This window comes from Rhincodon typus, chromosome 3 (assembly GCF_021869965.1).
Source record: "Rhincodon typus isolate 14 chromosome 3, sRhiTyp1.1, whole genome shotgun sequence".
Taxonomy (NCBI): domain Eukaryota; kingdom Metazoa; phylum Chordata; class Chondrichthyes; order Orectolobiformes; family Rhincodontidae; genus Rhincodon; species Rhincodon typus.
Window position 1 is genome coordinate 65,767,324 of NC_063334.1, and position 21,902 is coordinate 65,789,225.

Here is a 21,902-nt window from a genome sequence, read left to right on the forward strand (position 1 = left end):
AGCATCTGCTCCTATGATGCTGCTTGGCCTGCTGTGTTCGTCCAGCCCTGCATCTTGTTGTCTCGGATTCTCCAGCATCTGCAGTTCCTACTATCTCTGGTCAGTTGATTACTGTAGTCGTATTGAATCTGGGTTTTTCCCTTTTTCAAACCATTTCAATCAATGGCAGTCCAGGGTATTAAAATCAAATGATGAAATTTGGAAATCACTACTCCATATTTATCACTATCATGACGATGTGCACAATTATCTGTGAAAGCGGGTTGGAGGGTGCCCAAAAAACACATTTGTACAGATTGACCTACTTGTCAAATCACTGATGCTGTTCTTCCTCCATGAGCAACCTATTATTAAGGTATCTTTCTCTTTGGAAAGTTAATTTGTGCCAACAACAACTCTAAACTGTACCTTGAATGTAGTAAAATCCCCCAAGATGTTTCATAGGAGTGTTATCCGCAAGATTTTACATGGGATTTCATAAGGCGCTATTGATACAGATGTCTGAAAACTAGGTCAAGGAGAAACGTTTTAAGCAGTGTCTTAAGGAGGAAAGAGGTGAACAGTTGAGAAAGGTTAAGAGGGAATTCAAGCTTGGATCCTAAGCACCTGAAGGCACAGACAGCATGGTGGAGCGAATGAAATCTGAGATGCTGTAGGGATCAAAATTGGAAGAACACAGATACCTGTGAAGATTATACAACTGGAGGATGTGACAAAAAAAAGGAAGGGGAGAGGAAATGGAGGGATTTGTAATCATCGGTGAGGTGTTCAAAACAGAAATGTTGCATGAGGAGGATATTAAGTTGAAAGAAAATCATATAAGGTAGCAAAGGTTCATGATAGCCCTGAAGACTGGGATAAATTCAGAATTTAGCAAAGCCAAACTATAAAGATAAAATTCAAGGCAAACTATTGAGAAATATAAAAACTGGCAATAAGAGCTTCTTTAAATGTATAAAAAAGGAAGAGAGAGGTTAAATTAAACATAGGGCCCTTTAGAAAATGAATCTGGGGAGATAGTCATTGGGAACAAGGGAATGGCAGAGGAGTTGAACCGATATTTTGCATCAGTTGTTATGGTGGAAGATACTTCAAACGTGTCATTAAGTACCATCACTGAAGTAGTATTTGACAAACTAATGGGGCTAAAGGCATCTGAGTCCCCTGGCCCTGATGGTCTGCATCCTGGGATTCTAAAAGAGGTGACTACAGAGGTAATGGACGCACTGGTTATAATTCTGCAAAAAGCCTTGGAATTACGAGAGGATTGGAAAACTGCCACCTGCCTCCCTGATCATACAGGCAAAAAGTGGGCAACCATAGGCCGAATAGCCTAACATCTATTGTTGGGAAATTACTGCAATGAATTATACAGGAAGTAATAGAAGAGCGTTTGGAAAATATAATCTAATCAAGCAGAGTCACCTTGGCTTCATGAAAGGGAATCATGCTTGATTATTATTAGAGTTTTTTTTGAGGAGGCCTCAGCTAACTGGATAGCGAGGAACCGGTAGATGTGTCATGTTTGGACTTCCAGAAGGCGTCGGACAAGGTACCTCACAAAAGCTTAAGTCATAAGATAAGAGCCCATGGTGTTGGAGGTAGTACATTGGCGTGGAGAGAGAATTGGCTCAGGAGCAGGAAACGTTGATTGGGGATAAGGGTGTTCCTTTTCAGGTTGTCAATGTCTAACCAGTGAGGTTCCATACAGATCAGTGCCAAACCCATTGCTGTTTACAGCATATATTATTATCTTGGAGGAAGGAAATGAATGTAGTGCAGCCAGCTTTTCAGATAATACAAAAATAGATGGAAAGGTAGATTGTGAGAATGATACAAGCAGTTTACAGAGAGATATTGATAGGTCAGTAAGTGGGCAAGAAGTTGGTAATTGAAGCATAATGTGGGAAATTGTGAAGTTGTTCATTTTGGAAGGGAGAACAAAAGAATAATACTCGAATGGAGAAAAACTGCAGAAAACTGTAACACAAATGCACTTGTGTACAAAATGCAGAAAGATAGAACACAGGTATAGCAAGTAATCAGGAAGGCCAATGGCATATTGGCCCTGACTTGGAGGGGGTGGAGTATGAGAAGAGTGAAGTCTTACAGCATCTGTGCTGTCTCGTGGTGAGACCGCATCTGGTGAACTTACTGTGGGCAGTTTTGGTCCCCTTATTTAAGAAAAGGTATTGTTTCACTGGAGGCAGTTCGGAGAAAGTTCAATGAGATCATCTCTCATTCTACTAAAATCCAATGAGCCCCACCCTTTTAGCCTTTACTTGTAAGACAATCCCTCCCTACCAGGGATCATTCCTAGCAAAAGCTGAACAGGTTGGATCTCTACTTAATCTACTCTACTTAATCTCATCAAAACATGTAGAATTTTTAAGGGGCTGGACAGGGTAATTACTGAGAGGATGTTCTCCCTCGTGGGAGAGTCTAGGACCAGAGGGCATATCTTATCTTATGACAGGGTAAAGGGGTATCTATTTAAGACTGAGATGAGGAGGAAATCCTTCCCTGAGGGTTAAAAGTCTTTGGAATTCTTTGTTACAGAGAGCTGTCGGGGCAGAATCCTTGTGTATACTTGAGGCCAAGATAGATCAGCAGGTAAATCAAGGGATCGAGGAAAAAGGCAGGGAAGCAGAGATGAGGAACGTCGGATCAGCTGTGATCCTATTGAAAGTTGGAGCATGCTCAAGGAGCCAAATGGCCTTCTCCTGTTCCTATTTCTTACGCATTTATGGGCCTTCTGCAGGAGCTAGTATAGGTCAGCAAGCACAGATGTGATGGGTGAACGGAACTTAATATGAATTGGATATAGGATTTGGGCAGCAGAATTCATACTTATGGAAGGTAGAAGATGATGGCTGGTAAGAAATGCTTTGGTGTAGTCAAGTTGAGGATTAACAAGAACATGGAATAAGGTTTTGTTAGAAGATGAGTTGTGCCAAATCTGGAGGTGAAAATAGCCCACATTAGCTGTGTGTTCAGTGTCTCTGGATGAAATTTGACAGCAAATGATCCCTGACTATGGCTGGATTGAACAAAATATAAACTGTCGAGCATCGTCCTGCTGGGGAGTAGCGGAATAGAATGTTGTGTGATTTGAGAGATCTGAGCAGATCAAGTTACAGACGGTATTGGCAGGTGGTGTATGTCAAAATGATGTTCTCCTAGGGCTCTTGAGATTTTTCAAGGGCTACGTTTTGAAATTTGGAGACTTTTTCCTTGTTTGAAGGGGTGACATTTTCATTCTCACTAACTCCTTCAAAATTGAAATACGGTCATGTCGTAACGTTACTCTCTCTATTTGTATTGACGTGGGATATTTGGACTGTTTTTTTCCTAATTCTACTTCTAAGTGCTCAATATCCTCAATGATTATCAATTCTGCATTAAACTTAAAACTACAACAAATTCCTAATGAAGCCTTAAATTTCAGGGCATAGTCATATTTAAACAGGCATAAGACAACAGACAAGTCAGCGTGCTACTTTTTCAAAAATTGCCACCACTTCATAATTAATTTACAGTGCATCCATTACCCATGACTTTGAGTTTTCTTGGCTACCAGTTAGTTAAGTATACCTTGTTGGCAGGTTCCATCAGCTGCTTTCTCTCCGTCTCTGTGTCTCCTCACTCTCCCCTCACGCTCCATCTATTTTCTCTTTTGAATTTGCATCCAAGTCCGGGAGTAAAGTCAGTGGTTCCATGCTAAAATATGTAAATTGGGTGTATTTGGCTTGGAGCATTGACAAACTGTTATCCAAGTTTGGAGGGAGAGTGAAGGCCAGAAGCTATTTGTGGAGTAGGTAATGAGAAGATGTAATGATGGAGGCAATTCTGTGAATAAAATGAATAAAAATCCAGGTGACATATGGAATTGGTCATGGGGATAGGAAATGTAAAAGGGTGGATGGTGGAGTTCACCAGATAGTTCACACCTTGCAGAGAACTGCAGTGTCACACTCACTGGGGTGCTGTGTTGGAAAATAAGCCCTACTATTATCGGAGTTGTCACAAATGGGAGAACTTGATTAAATCACTGGAACATTCACATGGAACATTCCTTGTTCCAGTCCAGTGTTCCAGTTCCAGTTCCAGTCCTATTCCGGCCCCCACCCACAACTCTTTCTCCGATACATCGATGGTATCATCGGTGCCGCTTCCCTCTCTCGTCTCGAGTTGGAAAACTTCATCAATTTCACCTCCAATTTCCACCCTGCCCTCACTTTCACCTGGTCTATCTCTGACTCCTCCCTTCCCTTCCTCGACATTTCTGTTTCCATTTCTGGGGATAGACTGGCCACTAATATCCATTACAAACCCACCGACTCCCGCAGTTACCTGGGCTATACATCCTCACATCCCACTTCCTGTAAAGACTCCATCCCATTCTCTCAGTTCCTCTGTCTCCGTTGCATATGTTCAGATGAGGCCAACTTTGACAAGGGAGCCTCCGAAATGTCCACATTCTTCCTCGACCGAGGATTCCCCAGCACTGTTGTCGACAGGGCCCTCAATCGGGTCTGACCCATCTCCCGCACTTCTGCCCTCACCCCTTCTCTTCCCTCCCGCAACAGCGATAGGGTTCCCCTTATCCTCACCTACCATCCCACCAGCATCCACATCCAGAAGATCATCAGATGCCATTTCCGCCACCTCCAGCAAGATGCCACCACCAGACACATATTCCCCTCCCCTCCCTCGTCCGCCTTCCGCAGGGACCGTTCCCTCCGGGACACCCTGGTCCACACTTCCTTCACCCCCAACACCTCCCCACAGCCCTACGGCACCTTCCCCTGTAACCGGCAAAGGTGCAACAGCTGCCCATTTACCTCCTCCCTCCCCACTATCCAAGGGCCTGCAACACTTCACCTGTACTTCCAAGAATCTAGTCTACTGCATTCGCTGCTCACAATGTGGTCTCCTCTACATTGGGGAAACGAAGCGTAGACTTGGCATCCGCTTCGCAGAACATCTACGTTCTGCTCGCAAAAAAGACCCTGAACTACCTGTTGCCTGCCACTTCAATGCACCACCCTACTCTCTGGCCAACATCTCTGTCTCCGGCTTGCTACAGTGTTCCAGCGAAGCCCAACGCAAGCTGGAGGAACAACACCTCATTTTCTGCTTGGGGACCCTACAGCCCTCTGGACTCCATATTGAGTTCAATAATTTTAGGGTCTAAACTCTCCCATGTCCCAGCACCCCCCCCACCCCATACACCAGGCCTTGTTACCACATAGCCTGCCACTACACACCCCCTGTTGTTAGTCACTAACAGTCCCCATTAACAACTATTCACCCTCCCAGCCTGATCGTTAGCAACTCCTTTGTCTATCCAACTGTCTTTCTCTCTCTTTTTGGGCTCTATCCTATCGTTTACTCCCTACCCCACCCACCTCCCTATTTTCTGCATATAAACTGATGTTTTCCCAGTCACCATCAGTTCTGAGGAAGGGTCACCGGACCCGAAACATTAACTCTTGTTTTCTCCTCCACCGATGCTGCCAGACCTGCTGAGCTTTTCCAGCAACTTTGTTTTTGTTCCTGATTTACAGCATCCGTAGTTCTTTTGGTTTTTACTGAATTGCCCAATTTTAGTCAGCTCTAATTCAGGTTAAAAGAATATGGACACCAACTTTTTTCATTGAAAAGAAAATATTATTTATTACTATTTTGTAACTTAAACTCTACCCTTTTTCTTAAAATTTACCGTGCACGTGGAAACATACACACAAGTATTGTGGGTGGAAAAGGGAAGACAAATGTCAAAAGCATAGTCTGGATCGTAGGCGTTGAGAAGTTGTTTTCTTATGACTCCTTCCAATTCTTGGCTAATGCAGTGAAGTTGTGGATGCACCAGATTCACTGGTTGAGGAGTTGCCTTTTCAGTCCCTTTGGAAGTGGTTTCTCCACTTTTTGTTTTAACAGTAGATCTACAGAGAGAACAACTTACTGAGAAAGGTGAGGGAGAGTTGCTAACTCCTTGGGATTTTCTTTTACTTCTCCACATAGATTGGAGAGCAAAGAAAAGGATCCTTTCTGTTCGCAGGCTAAATGTTTCTTCAGTGTTGTCTACACCCAAGGCTAGACCAAGGAAACAATCTGTTGAGCCCTGATGAGCCCACAACAATTAGCTCCAATTGAAAAGCGAATCAAAAGCCTGTCTCTGGGCAAAATTACTTGAACAAGCACAGGCGGTGGCATTCTGTCTAGAATGCTCAGTCACTGTTTTAATATGGCGAACTTGCAGATACAACTGTGTTCCAATAACTTGATTCAAAACTGCAAATATTTTGCTCGCTTTTAGGTTTAAAGCAGTATGTTTTCCCCATTTTAAAAAAAAATAAAGAAATGGTCTTTACATTTGGCCCAGCAGAGTGAATCTCTAACCAGGAAGTACGATAAGTGGCAGGAAGGTGATAATTGCAGCAGGCTAATTAATGTCAAAGAGTAAATTTTGTGCCAGTCAGCACTGTAAAATCCAGTTGATCTAAATGCTGCCTTTACTTCTTGTTCCATCTAATGGAGATGTAGCCTTATTGGCATCAGAATAAGAGGCTTGCACAGCTAGGTTATTGAGGCCAGTTTGGAGGCACTGGAAGTGCTACAAGTTATAAATGAAATATAAGAAAATGATCGAACAGCACCAGGGAGTTTTTTTTTTGTGTGAGAGGTTCATGCTGTATGATTCTGAGATCAAGTGGCATCAAAGACTGCTCTGGCTACAGAACACCACAGAACCAATTAAAAATGAAAGTAAAATGTTGGTTTAATGCTGAGGAGCAATTCTGTGAAGAAGTGCTCACCACTGATGGTACTTGCCCTTTGCATGTACTTACCAACACAATTATCGTTTGAGTAGTTCAAATGATTTAAATGAAATGGTAATAATAACTCTGGATCTAAAGATATTTATAATCATGTACAACATAATGTAGCAACATCAAGATTCTTTACAATGTTAATATAGCAACAAATACATCATTTTATATATGCTTTGAGCCTCTCAACAAAGTAAGAGTGGGCATGTGAAATTTTCATGCCACTACAGATTAGAACAGAGGGGGCTGGGACTGACCCAATATCACAATAACAGATTATCAACCTGTGACTTTCCATGTGTGGAGAGAGCTTTTTGAACAATACGATATGAGGATGAAATGCCAGAAATGAAAAGACAGTTGCTGGAGGTGGTAGTGGGTGGCAGTAATTTAAGTTAATGAATTAAAAGCTTTGCACAAGCAGTACATTATCCAACACTGAATGTTGGCCTCAGTACAAGTGATTTTTTGTTATTGTTGTTTATGTTGTATGTGTATGCTGCTGCTAGCTGAATTCTTGACCAAGAAGTCAGCAGTAACTTTAGTCATAGATTAATATTCCGTAAAATAATTATTTGTCAGCACTAAACATGGTTTTCGTTGGAACATCTCACACTCAATGGCCACTTTATGTTCTGATTAATTTCAGCGGAGTCAACTGCAACTATTTGAATGTGGGAAGTGGTATGAAAGAAGCAGTTTTACAATTCAAAATTGCTTTGAATTTGAGCTGTTTTGTTTTTAAAATAGCTTTTTCAACTTCCATTTAACTTTCTGTAAAGGAAGCTTCACAATTCTGAAGAATTTCCTCTTGCTTTATGATCTAAATCATTTGTATTTGTCTTGAATCTGTGCATTTTGTCTTTGAACCCTCAAGTATTGGATGCTATTTGCTTACAAACATAGAACATTTGCAGGACAGAAGGAGACCGTTTGGCTCATGGTCTGTGCTGCTCTGTTTTATTTTTTCATAATTTCAAACATGTCGTATCACTCCATAATATGTGTTCCCATCATCTGCATTATACCCCTTCCAAAGCCATTATTCTTGGCTGAACTTAAAAAAAAAGTAGTACATTCTGTTCTATTTGAGCATTTGACCTTTTTGCTCACTCTCCCATTTAATCAGTCTTTGTAGTGACATTTTATTGCGTAAAGAATTAACAATACCGTCTATTTTGGCACTTGCAAATTTAGACATCACTCTCACAAGGTATGTATTAGTGATTTTGAATATACACAGTGAACTCTGAGGGCTTCAGATAGAAATTTTATTCCTCTCCTAAATCCAATTTACTCTCCTGCTCATTCATTTCTATAAACTTCCATGTAGTATCTTATTTAAGGTTTTCCTAAAGTCCGTGCACATTACATCAACTGCATTTTCCTCACTTCCCGTGTATGTAATTTTCAAAAGAGCTGAGATTTATAAATATGATTCTTTTAGATATGCACAATATGGACATCAAAGTGGTTTCTTTTTTTTATATAGTGGACGACAGTTCATTTTAGATTCAAGAGAATAAAATACCTGACACAGATGTTAAACTAATAGGCCTCCAAATTACCCAGATTGGTGCTATCCTTATTTGTAAAACTGCAGGTCCCCGGCACATAACTATGTTCACAAAAACAGTAATAACTTGAATTTATATAGTAGTTTTATAACAGTTAGCTGTCCCGAAGCATAACATTTTAAATAGTATTTCTTGAGCATTCACCGTTTTCTCCTTTAATCAATGTCGGCGTCTGAGGTCATGATCCATTGGGCCTGTTTAACTAACAAACATTAACTTGTTTAGCCAAACTAACTTATCCAACATTTTCCTTTATCCAGCGTTCTGTTACATGCCTTTGTCTCAGTCACTTTTGGGTTCATGATTTCTTTGCTACTATTTTTCTCTTTAGTAAAGGCTCATGTGAAGTACTTATTCATTAGCTTAACAAATATTGGCTTGTGATCTTGCAAGTTGTACAATCATTTCCTCATGGATCCCAGTTTGATTTTACCTCATTTTATCGGCACAGTTGTAAAACATTTTACTGTTTCTTTTGATATTTTTGACGCGTTTTCCTTCAATTTTCACCTTGCCTTTTTGTTTATTCAGATTTTTAACTTGTATTTTCATATTTTATTTTTACTTTGTATCATAGTCTACTACTTCAATTTTAATTGCATTCTAAGTGCTTTATTTATACATAGCCTCTGGAAATCAAGTCTTTTGTTTTGATAGAATATATTTGATATTTACATTTGCAATATATTTTAGAAAAAGAAATAGAACTGCTGCTGCTGTGTCAGTCCTGTGTGCAAACCTCTTCTGCTTCACTTTGGCCAACTCATTCCACATCACTCTCAGATCCTCTGTAATCTAAGCTGGTGCTTTACTTTTGTACTGACTGTTTTAATTTTTAATTGAATCTTAAAGGTGGCATTATTGGGAGCAGTGACCATATACTGGTTAGGCCACTTTTGGAATACTGTTCTGGTCTCCCTGCTGTAGGAGGGATGTTGTCAAACTTGAAAGGGTACCAAAAAGATTTACAAAGATGTTACCAGGGTTGGAAGGTTTTAAGTACAGGGAGAGGGTGAATAGGCTGGATCAATTTTCCCTGGAGTGTCAGAGGCTGAGGGGTAACCTTGCAGAAGTTTATAAAGACATGAGGGGCATAGGGTGAATAGCCAAGGTCGTCTTCCCCAGCATAGGAGAGTCCAAAACTAAAGGGCACAGGTTTAAGGTGAGTGGAGAAAGATTTAAAAAGGACCTGAGGGGCAGCTTTTTCACGCAGAGGGTGGTGCATGTATGGAATGAATTGCCAGAGGATGTAATAGAGGCTGGTACAATTATAACATTTAAAAGACACCTGGATGGGTATATGAATAAGAAGGGTTTAGAGAGATATGGGTCGAATGCTGGCAAATGGGACTAGCTCAATTTAGGATATCTGGTCGTCATGGATGAGTTGGACTGAAGGGTCTGTTTCCATGCTGGACAGCTCTATGACTCAATGGCTTGGCTACACCAACATATCTACCTGATCTAACTCACTAGTTGTAACCACATCTAATAATATGTTGACCCACTTAAGATATGTCAGCATACTGTTTGAGAAAGGGTAGAAATTTTAGGAATCTATTCCCTTCTCCATTTGCTTCCTCAATGAGAAGAAGTCTCGCCGAAAAACAATTTAGCTAGTCCCACTTACCTTTCTATTCTATCATTAAAAGTCTGTCATTCACATGTTTTAATATAACATGAAATTTAACATCTTTTTGAGGTCCATCCATATTGACTGTGCATCCCTTGTCTGCTCTGCAGCATGTGTTGATTTTAATCAATGTTACCACTGTTTCTAATAAAGAAATTGTATCTTTCTCAGATGTACTGTATTCTAGTACATTAACTTTAAATTTTTGGCTAGTTCAGCGAATGCTGTTCACTTTAGATTTTCCTGTAAAAAGATTGCTTTCCTCTCCCCTACCCCCTTCCCACAATTTGGAGTGGCAACATTTTAATCTTTATTATTGCCCTTTATCTTGTATGTGAATACATGCATTAGGAGCAGAATTAGGACCTTTGACCCTTCAAGCCTGTTTTGCCATTCAGTAAGATCATAGCCGATATGTTAGCTCTGAACCCACGTTAATGTTGTCACAGTCAATTGCTACAACTGTCTTTAACCTGAATATAACTGGCATCCAGAAGGTCCAACATTTGGCAATTGCAGCACATCTCCTGCCCTGCCATTTCTAATGTTTTAGTGAACTAATAACTTTAATTAATTTTGTAACTAAGATAGCCCATCCCTCCTGATGATAAGTTTTAGCACTACCAGTGAATTTTACGCGATCGAGTATATTCACTGGAATTTAGAAGAATGAGGGATGATCTCATGGAAGTCAAGGTCTTTGTGACCTTAACCAGTGACCGTTTATCAGCCACAATTGTGTGATGATGAAACTGTGTAGATCTGGCTGTTCTATCTTGATCTGCAGTAGCTGTCTCCTGAGGCAGTACTTTGATCAACTCTGGCATTTCAGCATTATTGATGAACAAAGAACAAACAAAGAAAATTACAGCACAGGAAGAGGCCCTTCAGCCCTCCAAGCCTGCGCCAATCCAGATCCTCTATTTAAACCTGTATGATTTGAACCTTATGACTTCTGGCCTATTATGCGAGGTCCAACCTCCCATGATTTCCACAACTGAATAATGTCCGTCACATTCACCAGGGGCAATCCATATGGAGGCCACTTCATTGAGCACTTGATTTCCAACTAATAGGAGCAGAATGAACTTCCTCTTCTCTCATTTCCGTCTAAACCATGGAAATGCCTTGACTTTGATCTGAAAGTATCCAAGAATGTTTTCTCTTATCCTGATCAACTATTATTCAAGTGGATCGAGTTTAGTCAAATAAACTTCTTAATTTTGAAAACAGTTCCAATGCCTTTGAAAGCCATGTTTTTCTTCACACAATCCTGGGTATATTCATCTGTGAAAATGGGCCACAATTTCCAATCCTTTATGGCCTTAGATTGATTTGTCCACAATCCAAGTTAAGCAAGATGCCTTCAAGCAAACAATGAAACCTAGAGAGGGGTATGTACCATTTAAAAGCTTCCTAAGAAAGTGTGAAAATTTTCATTCATCCTATTCAACGATACTCCACACAATTACAGAATGGTTTTGCCTCATGCCAGATTTTGATGGACTACAGTCTTAAAAACCCAACAACTTTCCCTTTCCCAGACATCAAAACCATGTATAATGGGCAGGACTTTGAAGAACCACAATGGAAAGAACACTTATAGAGCAGACCTAGCTCGACTTTCACTCAGATGCATGGTTCATGACCTGCACATAATGGAAAAAGGAGCTGAGGTGTGGGTCAGGGGCCAGCAGTGAGAAGGCATTGTGATTGCGAGGCACCAATATCTCAGATTATACCTTTTCCAAACATCAAATGGCATTGCTTGAACGAACAGGAATGCTTTGATTTTTAATTTTTAAAAAGAAAAAAAGTCAGTAGCTGGATGGGTTGTGTACCCTGATGCTCAGGTGGAAAATGTGCCAAAACAGCTACTACTGGCTGAGCACTGGCATGTGGAACCGGAACTTGAATCTGGAGGCTCTAGAAACTCTACCAAATCGGTTATTGCTCAACAAAGCCAGTTAATGTTTACTCAGCTGAATGGACTCACCTGATCTTACTACGTGCTGTTCTGATGAAAAGTTACAGACCTGAAACATGAAGTGTATTTTGCTCTTCATGGTTGCTGCTTGACCTATTTGGTATTTCCAGCATTCTTTGTCTTTACTTCAGATTTCCTCCATCTTCAATATTCTTCTGTTTTTTAATTGTAAACTTATGACATTGAGGCATTGCTTAACAGGGTGCTAAATGTGGATCAGCAAGTACAGGGGTGGTCGGTGAATGGAACATAATGAGTCACAGATTGCAACAGCAGAAGATTTGTGGGAGTGTATTTATTTTTAAACATGCAGTTGATCACCTATGGTTTTGTTCAGGAAAATTATTTTTCAAACTATATTTGTCTCCTTGCAAATCGTGAACAGTCCTTTTCCAACTTTCCCTTTGTTTTGCATCAGCTTCTCCTCCTCTCTCCCCTTCCTGGCTCACTTGTCCCCCCCTCTTTTCCCTCTCTTTCTTTCCCACCCTCCCCTCCTTTTCCCTCTCTTTCTCTCATGCTGTATTGTGTGTCTCCCTTTCTTTTGCTCCACCTTTTGGCTGTCTAGTGCTGCCTTTTTTTAAGCTGCTTGTTAAAGCTCTTCTCTTTAATCATACCTTCAGACTCTCTCTTTAGTATGATAGCCAAGGAGGGAGAAAAAAAAAACATGGATATTTGTGACAATACATTTCTGAAATCTGTGAAATCATTTCTGAAGAAGGGTCCCGACCTGAAACGTCAACTTCCCTGCTCCTCTGGTGCTGCCTGCCCTGCTGTGTTCCTCCACCTGCACACTGTGTTGTCTCTGACTCCAGCATCTGCAGTTCTTGCTATCAGTGGATATCTGTGAAATGTTTTTAAGATTTTGTTATTTTTGTGTTATATATATCTCGCATGAAAATTGATGTCTGTCCGAGTGAATGGTTGTCTTTAATGCTAGGTCTTCCACACACACTGGCCAGAGTGTTTGCTTTCTGTTCTTATCTGACCAGATTTCTAGGAAAAATAAGCTAGAAACATTCACAACGGTGTTTCTTTCTATTATGTGGATGCACCAGGAAGAGCAATGGGGAAATTCAAGGTTCATTCTGCTTTTAGTTCCCTTGATATTCTCCAATCATCCTCTCCATCGTTTCTGTGTAACTGTATTCAATAAACATCTTTGCAAAACGTATTCACACTTGGTTTAATGAATTTTCTAGCAATACTTCATACAGTGTTTCATAAATGCACCAATTAAAATGGTTGTGGTTGTTTGGTAGCAGTATTAAAGAATGCATAATTTTTGATTGGCAGAATAATTGTTTACATTATTGCACTGTCAAAACAACAATAAAATATAAAATAAGTCTAATTGTTTTCTTCTTTTCTTCAAGGTAAAAACTTGTACACAAATGAATATGTGGCAATTAAACTGGTAAGTCAGAAATTAATGTTGCTGTGTTTAGCTGCTGTAGTGAATGTATTCATAGTAAATCCTATTTAACTGTTGAATTTCTTTCAGTAAAATGCAAGTTACGGAAGAATTTGTGATAATTATGCTTAAAAGGCAAATGTTAACATTCAGTTTACAGTATTCAAGATGTCCACATTAAGTATCAGTGTAGTCTTTAGGGATGTTACTTTAAAATTTATTCAGAATTGTTTTAAGGGAAGCATTTTGTGACTGGGAGAGTAATTTCAATATGAAGTAGTTTTATCCCTCTTGTGCTCAAAACCTGTTTTTTCTGACAGAGTTCCTGCAGGAAGAAATGTTAGATTTGCTTCTTGCTGATGTTTCATAAATGCCTAAAGAACAAGAGGATAATTAGGGCAAATGTAGGGCCAGTTTGAAGCCTGGATAAAATGTTTCCTGGCTGCTAAGAGAAACAAGGGAAGAAATAGTGAATGCTCTCACTTACCTCACAGTCATGTCTTCTTAATGTTTTGGATTTGATTTTATTTTTGTGCTGTGTATTTGCTGTTAATGTTGATGGCTTACAGTAAGCATAGATTGGCTACTGCACATACATAAAAATGCTGAACTGATGGTTCATGGTTGCTGCAAACCATGAGTATACTGCAAACTCTCTTCATTAAAACCTTTTCCAATGTCTCCTCCCCTTCCTCTTTGCCTCCATCAACAATACAAGGAGTATTAATGAACTGTTATATTTGTGGTCAGCCTTAAAGTACTTACTCGGCATGTGTGAAATATTATATGTGGTAATAGATACATTCAATTCATGATTTTAGAGATTGGTGATAGGTCAAATTTTTAGTATGTGTGCAAACTCTGTAAAGTAATGTAACTACTTTTTATTCCTATTTTGTATCCAAGATTTGTATCTCGGTACTTGTACCTAAGATGGCACCATGAGAGGCAGACGTTGTAAAAGCTTTCCACTGTACTTCTACAGTGGAATACATGTGACAATAAAGGATATTCTAATTCTAATTTTAATAAGTGAAGGAAATTTTTGTTCAGTTGTGCAGTTGTGAAATTGATACTTTTTTTGATAACTTTATAAATGAGTGAACCTCCTTATAAACATTGTGTCAAATGCACTAATGTGATAGAATGAATGCAGAGCCCAATTCTAATGACATCTGCTGGCATGGTTTGGATTTTCCAAAATCGGTCACATAGGCTGAACAAAAATATAAAATTCAAATCTGTAGTTCAATATTGCATGTCATAATGCGCAAACTGTACGTCTTGCGGGGATAAGAGCACTGATTAACATTGATTTGTACAAAGTGAATGACAAAGAAGTAGCAGCTAACTGCTCTTTTTGAGTGAGAGTCTCTAATTCCTGTTGGGTTTAGACTATAGATACAATAGTGAAGCCTTGTATGATCTGCTGTGCCAAAATGTGAATACAGTTGTCCGTTTGATTAACACATGGTTTTTTTTCTAAAAGTAAAATTAATGTCACTGGAATACTGATGCAGTTTTTTGAATTTTGTAACTCTGTGATATCTAGATAATTGCAACTAAGAGCTAACCTGTTCAATTTATCATGGTGCTGTTAGTATTAAAGCAAGGAATAACAGGGAAATTTAAACAATCTTGTGTACAGACTTATCTACTTCGATATTGAATTTAACAGCAGTTACTGAGCCACCTTTTCATGTAGTAAAATGTCCCTGTAGTAAAATGCCCCACTGCTCTGGTTATGTTATATGTCACTGCATTTTTTTTGTGTGAAATACAGTGATTATTTGATGTAACAAAATGCAATAAAAATACTAACATTATCCATAGGTTTACTTACTTGCATGCTTAAGCTAACATTTTGTTTCAAATTTAGGAACCTATGAAGTCCAGAGCACCGCAACTTCACTTGGAATATAGGTTCTACAAACAGCTGGGATCTGGAGGTAAATGCAGACAGCTGATTTTCACACAATATTTCTTAATTGTTGATGAGTATTCAAGAAGAGCATTTGACATCATAGTTTCTGGAAAGTGTGCTAACTTTTGTTTGTGTAATCTTGATAGAAGGAATTAACAGTTTGTTCTTATTTTAATTATGTTTGAAGAGCAGCAACTTGGTAGCGTCAGAGTTTCAATATTTTTTGAAAGAAACATCAATTAATAATGGAAGTTATAAAAGCTTTTGTACAAGTGTGATCATTTTGTATGCTTTCGTGAAATGTTACAATCTGGTTTGATCATGTTGGAAAATACCATGAAAAGTTGATATATAGACAAAATATGTTTTCATAGGAGAAGTTTTGGTCACCAGTGCAATTTGCCCACAATGTAAATTTTGTGATTTACATGATCTAAAAGTTCTGACACTAACTCGACCTTGAAGTGGCCAAAAGAATTATTTTAAAGAGAATCTCTGCATGATACCATTTGTCTACCACTTGAAGTAGTAAATGTGCACCCTGATTTAACTTAATTGTTTGCTATAATTTTTACATCCTTGACTCTTTGTGAACGGTCAGCCTGGATCATGTCCGTTTGAAAAAGTTCAATTTGATTGTTTCTTAATTTTTGAAGCAAGTTGCAATGTTAATAAATTGGTAAAAGTACATTGAAGTGCATAAAGCGGATATGCCAACCGCCACATATTTGCAAGTGTTGAGATTTTGGAGTCTCATTTCAGCCTCATTTAGAATCTTGTGAGAGCACTGTGAAATATTAGGATTTTCTGCTGTGAAGTTTGCTTAGGAAGATGGTTCAGGCACCGTTCCCACCCAAAAAAGGCTCCTCTTGAGGACAATTTTTTTTTTACTATTCTGAGGCCTACTTTTTGGTTTTCAGGTATTTCTTTTTCATTTTCACTAACTCATTTGCTTAGTGATACAGTCACGTAGTAGCAAAACCTTGTGTTTTTTGGTGACATGTGGGAGAGGTAACCCTTTATTTTACCCAATTTTTCAAATTCCTACATTCTGCTTCACTCATGTTAACTACTTACTGTTTTTCTCTTTTTTTTTACATTTTTCCATCTTCACCATGCCAATATCATTTAGGATCTTGTGCATCTCAATCAAGTCAGCCATCACGCTTCTTAACTCCAGTCAAACCTACCCTCATAAGACAAGACAACCACCTCATTCCAGGTATCAGTCTAGTAAATCGCCTCTGAGCTGCCTCCAACAGATTTACATCCTCCTTTATTTAAGGAGTCTAATTTTGTACACCACTATTTGAGGTTTGGTTTCACCAATGCCCTGTATAACTAGAGCATCATAGCCTTCTATTCCTTTCATAATAAAGGATGGCTTGCCATTAGCCATCCTGATTATGTACTGTACCTGCATGCTAACATTTTTTTTATGACACATGCTTTAGAAAAGTTAAATCCCTCTGCACGTTGGATTCCAATCTGAAATTTTTAATTATTAAATTATTTTATATTGAGAATTATGGGGAGAAGGCAAGAGAATACTGTTGAAGGAGTCTCACTGTGTTGATGCAGTGCCACCTTGTAGGTAGTACAGACTGCTACTACTGAGTGATGGTGTTGAAGGGAGGGAGTGAATATTGATGTTGGTGGATGGGGGTGCCAATCAAGCAGGCTGCTTTGTCCTAAATTGTGTCAAGCTTCTTTTGTTGTTGGAGCTGCACTTATCCAAGCAAATGGGGAGTATTTCATAATACTCTTAGCCCGTCAACAATATACAAGGCACACTGGGGAGACAGGAGGTGAGTTACTGCAGATTTCTTAGCTTCTAACCTGTTCTTGTAACCATTCTATTTGTATGGCTTGTCCAGTTGGGTTTCTGAGGCATGTAGTGTTACACAATTTATTGCAATTGTGTGGGATAGGCTGGATGAAATTTACCTTTTGTGTTATTGTAATTATGTTAGTATGACCTTAACTGCCACTATCTTATTTTGAACTCTGCTGTGTTTTTGATACATAGTACATTACGTTAAGCTGGGACACCTGGATTAGATCTCAGTTTATAAGGTGGTAGCTCTTTCTGCCAAAAGTGACTGGTAAGAGTGTAGATCCATGTGTGGGGATAAAACGTATTATTTTAAAAAATTCTTTGTAAACCATTTTCAGATGCTGCAATATAAACTTTGTAAGGATCTGTAGTCTGTTTTTAAAAAACACCAGGTTTTTTAAAAAAAGGTTGTTTGTCTGTACTGGTTTATTTTTGAAAAATAATGGCAATTTTTTTTTATACCAAGTCTCATGATGTTGAGACTTTGACTTGGGATTTATAAGCCAGGTTTTGGCAGTATTGATTTAGATGCTCATGTACAAAAGTGAGAGGTTACAGATTGGTATGAATCTTCTGACCAGCAACAGCAGTGATGGGTGGATTAGCTGTAAAAACTGCAGTTCCCCTCCCCCTGACACTGCTACACATTTCTTATGTGATTCTGTGTTACTAGCTGTTCAAGAAACATTCAGACACAGTAGTGTTTGGGGGACACTAGGAGACACCCCTTTCAACATTTCCTAGATTGTCTGAAGTCTCTGATTCTAGCTCGACTCTGGGAACTTCAGCGCAAGTCATTCTATTGGGTACCTTTCTGACTTGCCAACATGTAAGACCCTCAGTTAATGAACAGTCAGTTAATAGCTTCCATTTCCCATCAGCCCAACTATCTGTCTTACCAGCAGATGAGAAAGAGCACTAGTTTCCTATCTGACAGCCTGCCAGCCAAGTCAGGACTAGGCAGGCAAGTGGGTGGTTAGTGAAAACCATTCTCCCTGCCCTTACTACCTCCTTGTAACTCCTGGCAAGACCTGGAAATAAAATACACCCTTCATGCTATTGAAAGCCTCAGCTCCGTCGTGATCTCTAGGATTCTGCGGAGCTTGGATGTTCAGATCAGCAATAGGTTCATCAGTCAGCTCTTGAAGCTGATCTTGTGATTCCCAATAGAATGTGTACCCAATAGAATGACTTGCGCTGAAGTTCCCAGAGTCGAGCTAGAGTCAGAGACTTCAGACAATCTAGGAAATGTTGAAAGGGGTGTCTTCTATTGTCCCCTAAACACTACTGTGTCTGAACGTTTCTTGAACATCTAGTAACACAGAATCACTTGATCTGAGCGAGCTTTCACATTCATGGGACAGAGTCAGTCACCACAAAACATTGCCCCCGTCCTGTGTTCCCAAATCCCTCCGCCTTTGGGCTCCAAAATCTCGGCATAGGACATAGCAAGTGAAACATGTGTAGGCCTGAGAAAGAAACAGGGAGGGGTGGAAGGAGAGAGAGATTATTTCTTCTTCTTTTCATTTTCAGTGCCACTGGAACTAATATGGCAATGTTTTAAGCATTGATGCTATGTACAGATCAAACTTGAAATAACTATCAATTAGTGCAGAGAAAATCTGAAAATAGGAAGTGACCAATAATAGTTTGGAAAATGTGTAGGTCAGCACATGACATCTACATTTTACAGAGTAGTTGAATTTGTAGTAAAATTTCACCACATTATTTTAAGACCAAGCTCTCTCAGAGATTTATTATTCCCACTGGAGTAGATCCAGTTTTGTCCAAAGATTGGCTATTTAGATTGTGTTTGCTATGAGTTGAAAATGATTGCAGCAGTGTTGTCAACTTTGTAAACTTGACCAATCTTTTTTTCTTCGGGTGAATTTCACCACCATATTCCAGTTTCATTAGTTGCTGGCAAACAAATTTGGCAGTGGTGGGATATTTGCACAGAACAATTAACTTTGTATAACTAATGATGCAATAGAAATTGTGTACAGTTAACACTTGAAGCGATAGCCATCATGAACTAAAGATTTTTTTAAAATCTGAAGAGGAACTTTTAACTTGAGGCCTTTACCTTAATAAACCAACATGGACTTTTTTTCTGATTCATGGAAAAATGTTTGAAAGTACACTTTGATAAAACTGCACAAATTGCAGTGTCCTGGAGTTTTCTTGAAATTTCTACCGTTACTAACTAAAAACAATTGGAATACTTCTGAATCAAATGAGAAGTAACAAACTTCCCTCTAGCAGTATTATTCTTGAAAGCAAATGTTTTATTCTGATTTATAATGAATCTAATGTCCTAACTGCACACAAGGCAGTCCCATCTTTTAATGAAATTTCAAATAACTGGATGCTGGTTCTTACAGTTGGTCAGATATTCTATCCAGTTAGTGTTGGTTTATGTTTTTGCAGATAGTTGGTTTATGTTTTTGCAGATACAAAATCTAATTGGATGAAAAATATTAAGCTTATATGTGCATCAGAAAAGACAACACTATAGATTGAGAGAGTATCTGAAGTGAGACCACTGAATTTTTTGTGATGTGAGAAATGTCTTGGAAAAAAACGCATTTCATAAGTTTCAAATTATTATTGATGTGTTAACTACTAATTCTAAAAGATTACCTGAAATATTGATTATATTCTTGCAGTTCACAGATACAGATATGTTGCTAAAGTTCCCAATAGATGGGGCTTTTTGAACGTAAAAGTTCAACCAGACGTATGAAACTGATTCAGTGGAATCGAGATGTGTGGGTGACTCTGGGAGAGTCCTCAATATTGAATCCCCTATGGTCTTATGGCTTTAGGTCAAATGGAATTTCAAGAAACCTGTACTTATTACCATCTGACTCCCTCAACCACGTTCCTATCTAGATTCCTCCATGTTGGAACAAGTTTAGAGAAATCACTGAGGGAAGCAAGACCACAGAATGTACTCCGTGTAGGAGACTCTGACTTTCACCACCAAGAGTGACCTACGCAAAGTACATTCTGTGCCCTTGGAAGTTGTGGCACACCTTGGTTTGGGCACCAAGAGAAATGAATAGGTCCTCAAGATCCTGTAAAATATCAGGGAACAATTGGTGGATATAAAAATAGAACAGTGTTCTGTTGAGAATTTCTGGTTTACTGGAATGATTTCTGGTATGTGTTGATGAAATATAGTGCTATGTTAAGAGTACTTGCTTTCTTCAGCTCTTATATAGTAAAAGCTATTTTTATTTTGAAAGCAAAGTAATGTAACTGTGGGAAATCTGAACTGCAAATGGAAAGTGCTGGAGAAATGCAAGTATGGCAGCATGTGTGGAGGGGGAGAGAAACTTCAGGTTAAAGTCCAATATGACTCTTCTTTGGAACTACGTTAACTGTTTCTCACTCCACAGATGCTGCCAAATATGCTGAGTTTCTCCAGCCTTTTCTGTTTTAATTATTGATTAAAATATTACATTTTTTGTGTAGTTCTTCCAGTTATTGATTTGGGAGTTTGAATTTCTTTTTATAAAAGTTATCTGATCTCTATCAATATCATAACACGTCACATGATATAAAGGAGCGGCTGATTGTGTGATGACATTCTAACTCTAATTCCTCAGACTGCAGCAGCCAAGGTAGAAAACTCAATGCTACCAGCCACTCTGTTCCTGTAGAATTGTGACACTGACACAATTCGGTCACGTAAGGTTTGCCCAATTCTGATCCACAGAAAATCGGGTAAATCTAATCTCATTACCAACCTGTTGATCTCCTTACAGTTATCAATAAAATGATAGCAGAAGTCATCATGTGTATCTATCCATCAATAGCCTGTTAACTAATGCTTCATTTAGGTTATCACTTGACACCAGACCATCTCAGGTTTGATTCTGACATGATGTAGAGGCAGAATGCCTTGCAAGTGTCAGATATGTCTTACCAGAAGGCAGCATTCAACTGAGAAGTGCAACAAGAAACTCTAACAATGCTTAATGGGCATAGGAAAATGCTTGTGTGACATAAACTTACACCATAGGACAATAGGAAAGTATCTTGCTTGTTCAAAGGCCACTTTATTGTAGCATCAAGATCTCACTGCAGGATTTTCTCAAGGAAGATTTCTTGACCTAACCATCTTTTTGCTGCTTCCTAATTTCTGTTCTTTCGATTGTAATGTCAGAAAAAGGTCTATTTGATGATATTAATGTTTCTAACTTCGTTCACAACTCTTCTAGTGATTATGTAAGAGGACTTAAATAACATTGAAGCTTGGACTGACATGTTTCGTTATTATACCTGTGTCACAGATGCTACGTAATGACGTTTCAGCAACAAAATAAAACCTTGTTCCCCTGGCCTGTGGTGACAATACCATTGCCAGCTTTCACCAACAATATCATGGAGGCTATTGTTAACAAGAAGCTTGACTAGAGCAGTCATAACAATACTTTGATTACAGGGCAGGGAAGATACAGTGTATTGTGATTCTTGGTTCATTTGCACCCAACTCCGTTCCATCTGCAAGTTTTAAATCACGAGTGTAAAGGAGAACTGTGTAGATGGGTAGAGTGATGGCAGCCCTCAGCTTAACATGATTCAGGACTGAAGAGTTTATTTTATTGAATCTCCGATCGCTGGAGTCCATGTTCACTCTGGCCACCACTAGCATTTCATGCAGACAATAAGTAATGCAATCACATTCT

General features: G+C 39.0%; 1 protein-coding gene across 1 annotated transcript in view; it reads left to right on the forward strand.

Annotated features, from left to right (window-relative positions):
- The window catches only part of LOC109918723 (casein kinase I-like), a 95,205-nt gene extending 75,254 nt beyond the window's left edge, over positions 1 to 19,951 (forward strand). The window contains exons 5-7 of the mRNA XM_048593560.1: positions 13,407 to 13,447; positions 15,324 to 15,393; positions 19,875 to 19,951. Coding sequence (XP_048449517.1) covers positions 13,407 to 13,447; positions 15,324 to 15,393; positions 19,875 to 19,951 — 188 coding nt within the window. The remainder of the gene's footprint in view (positions 1 to 13,406; positions 13,448 to 15,323; positions 15,394 to 19,874) is intronic.
- The last annotated feature ends 1,951 nt before the right edge of the window (positions 19,952 to 21,902 follow it).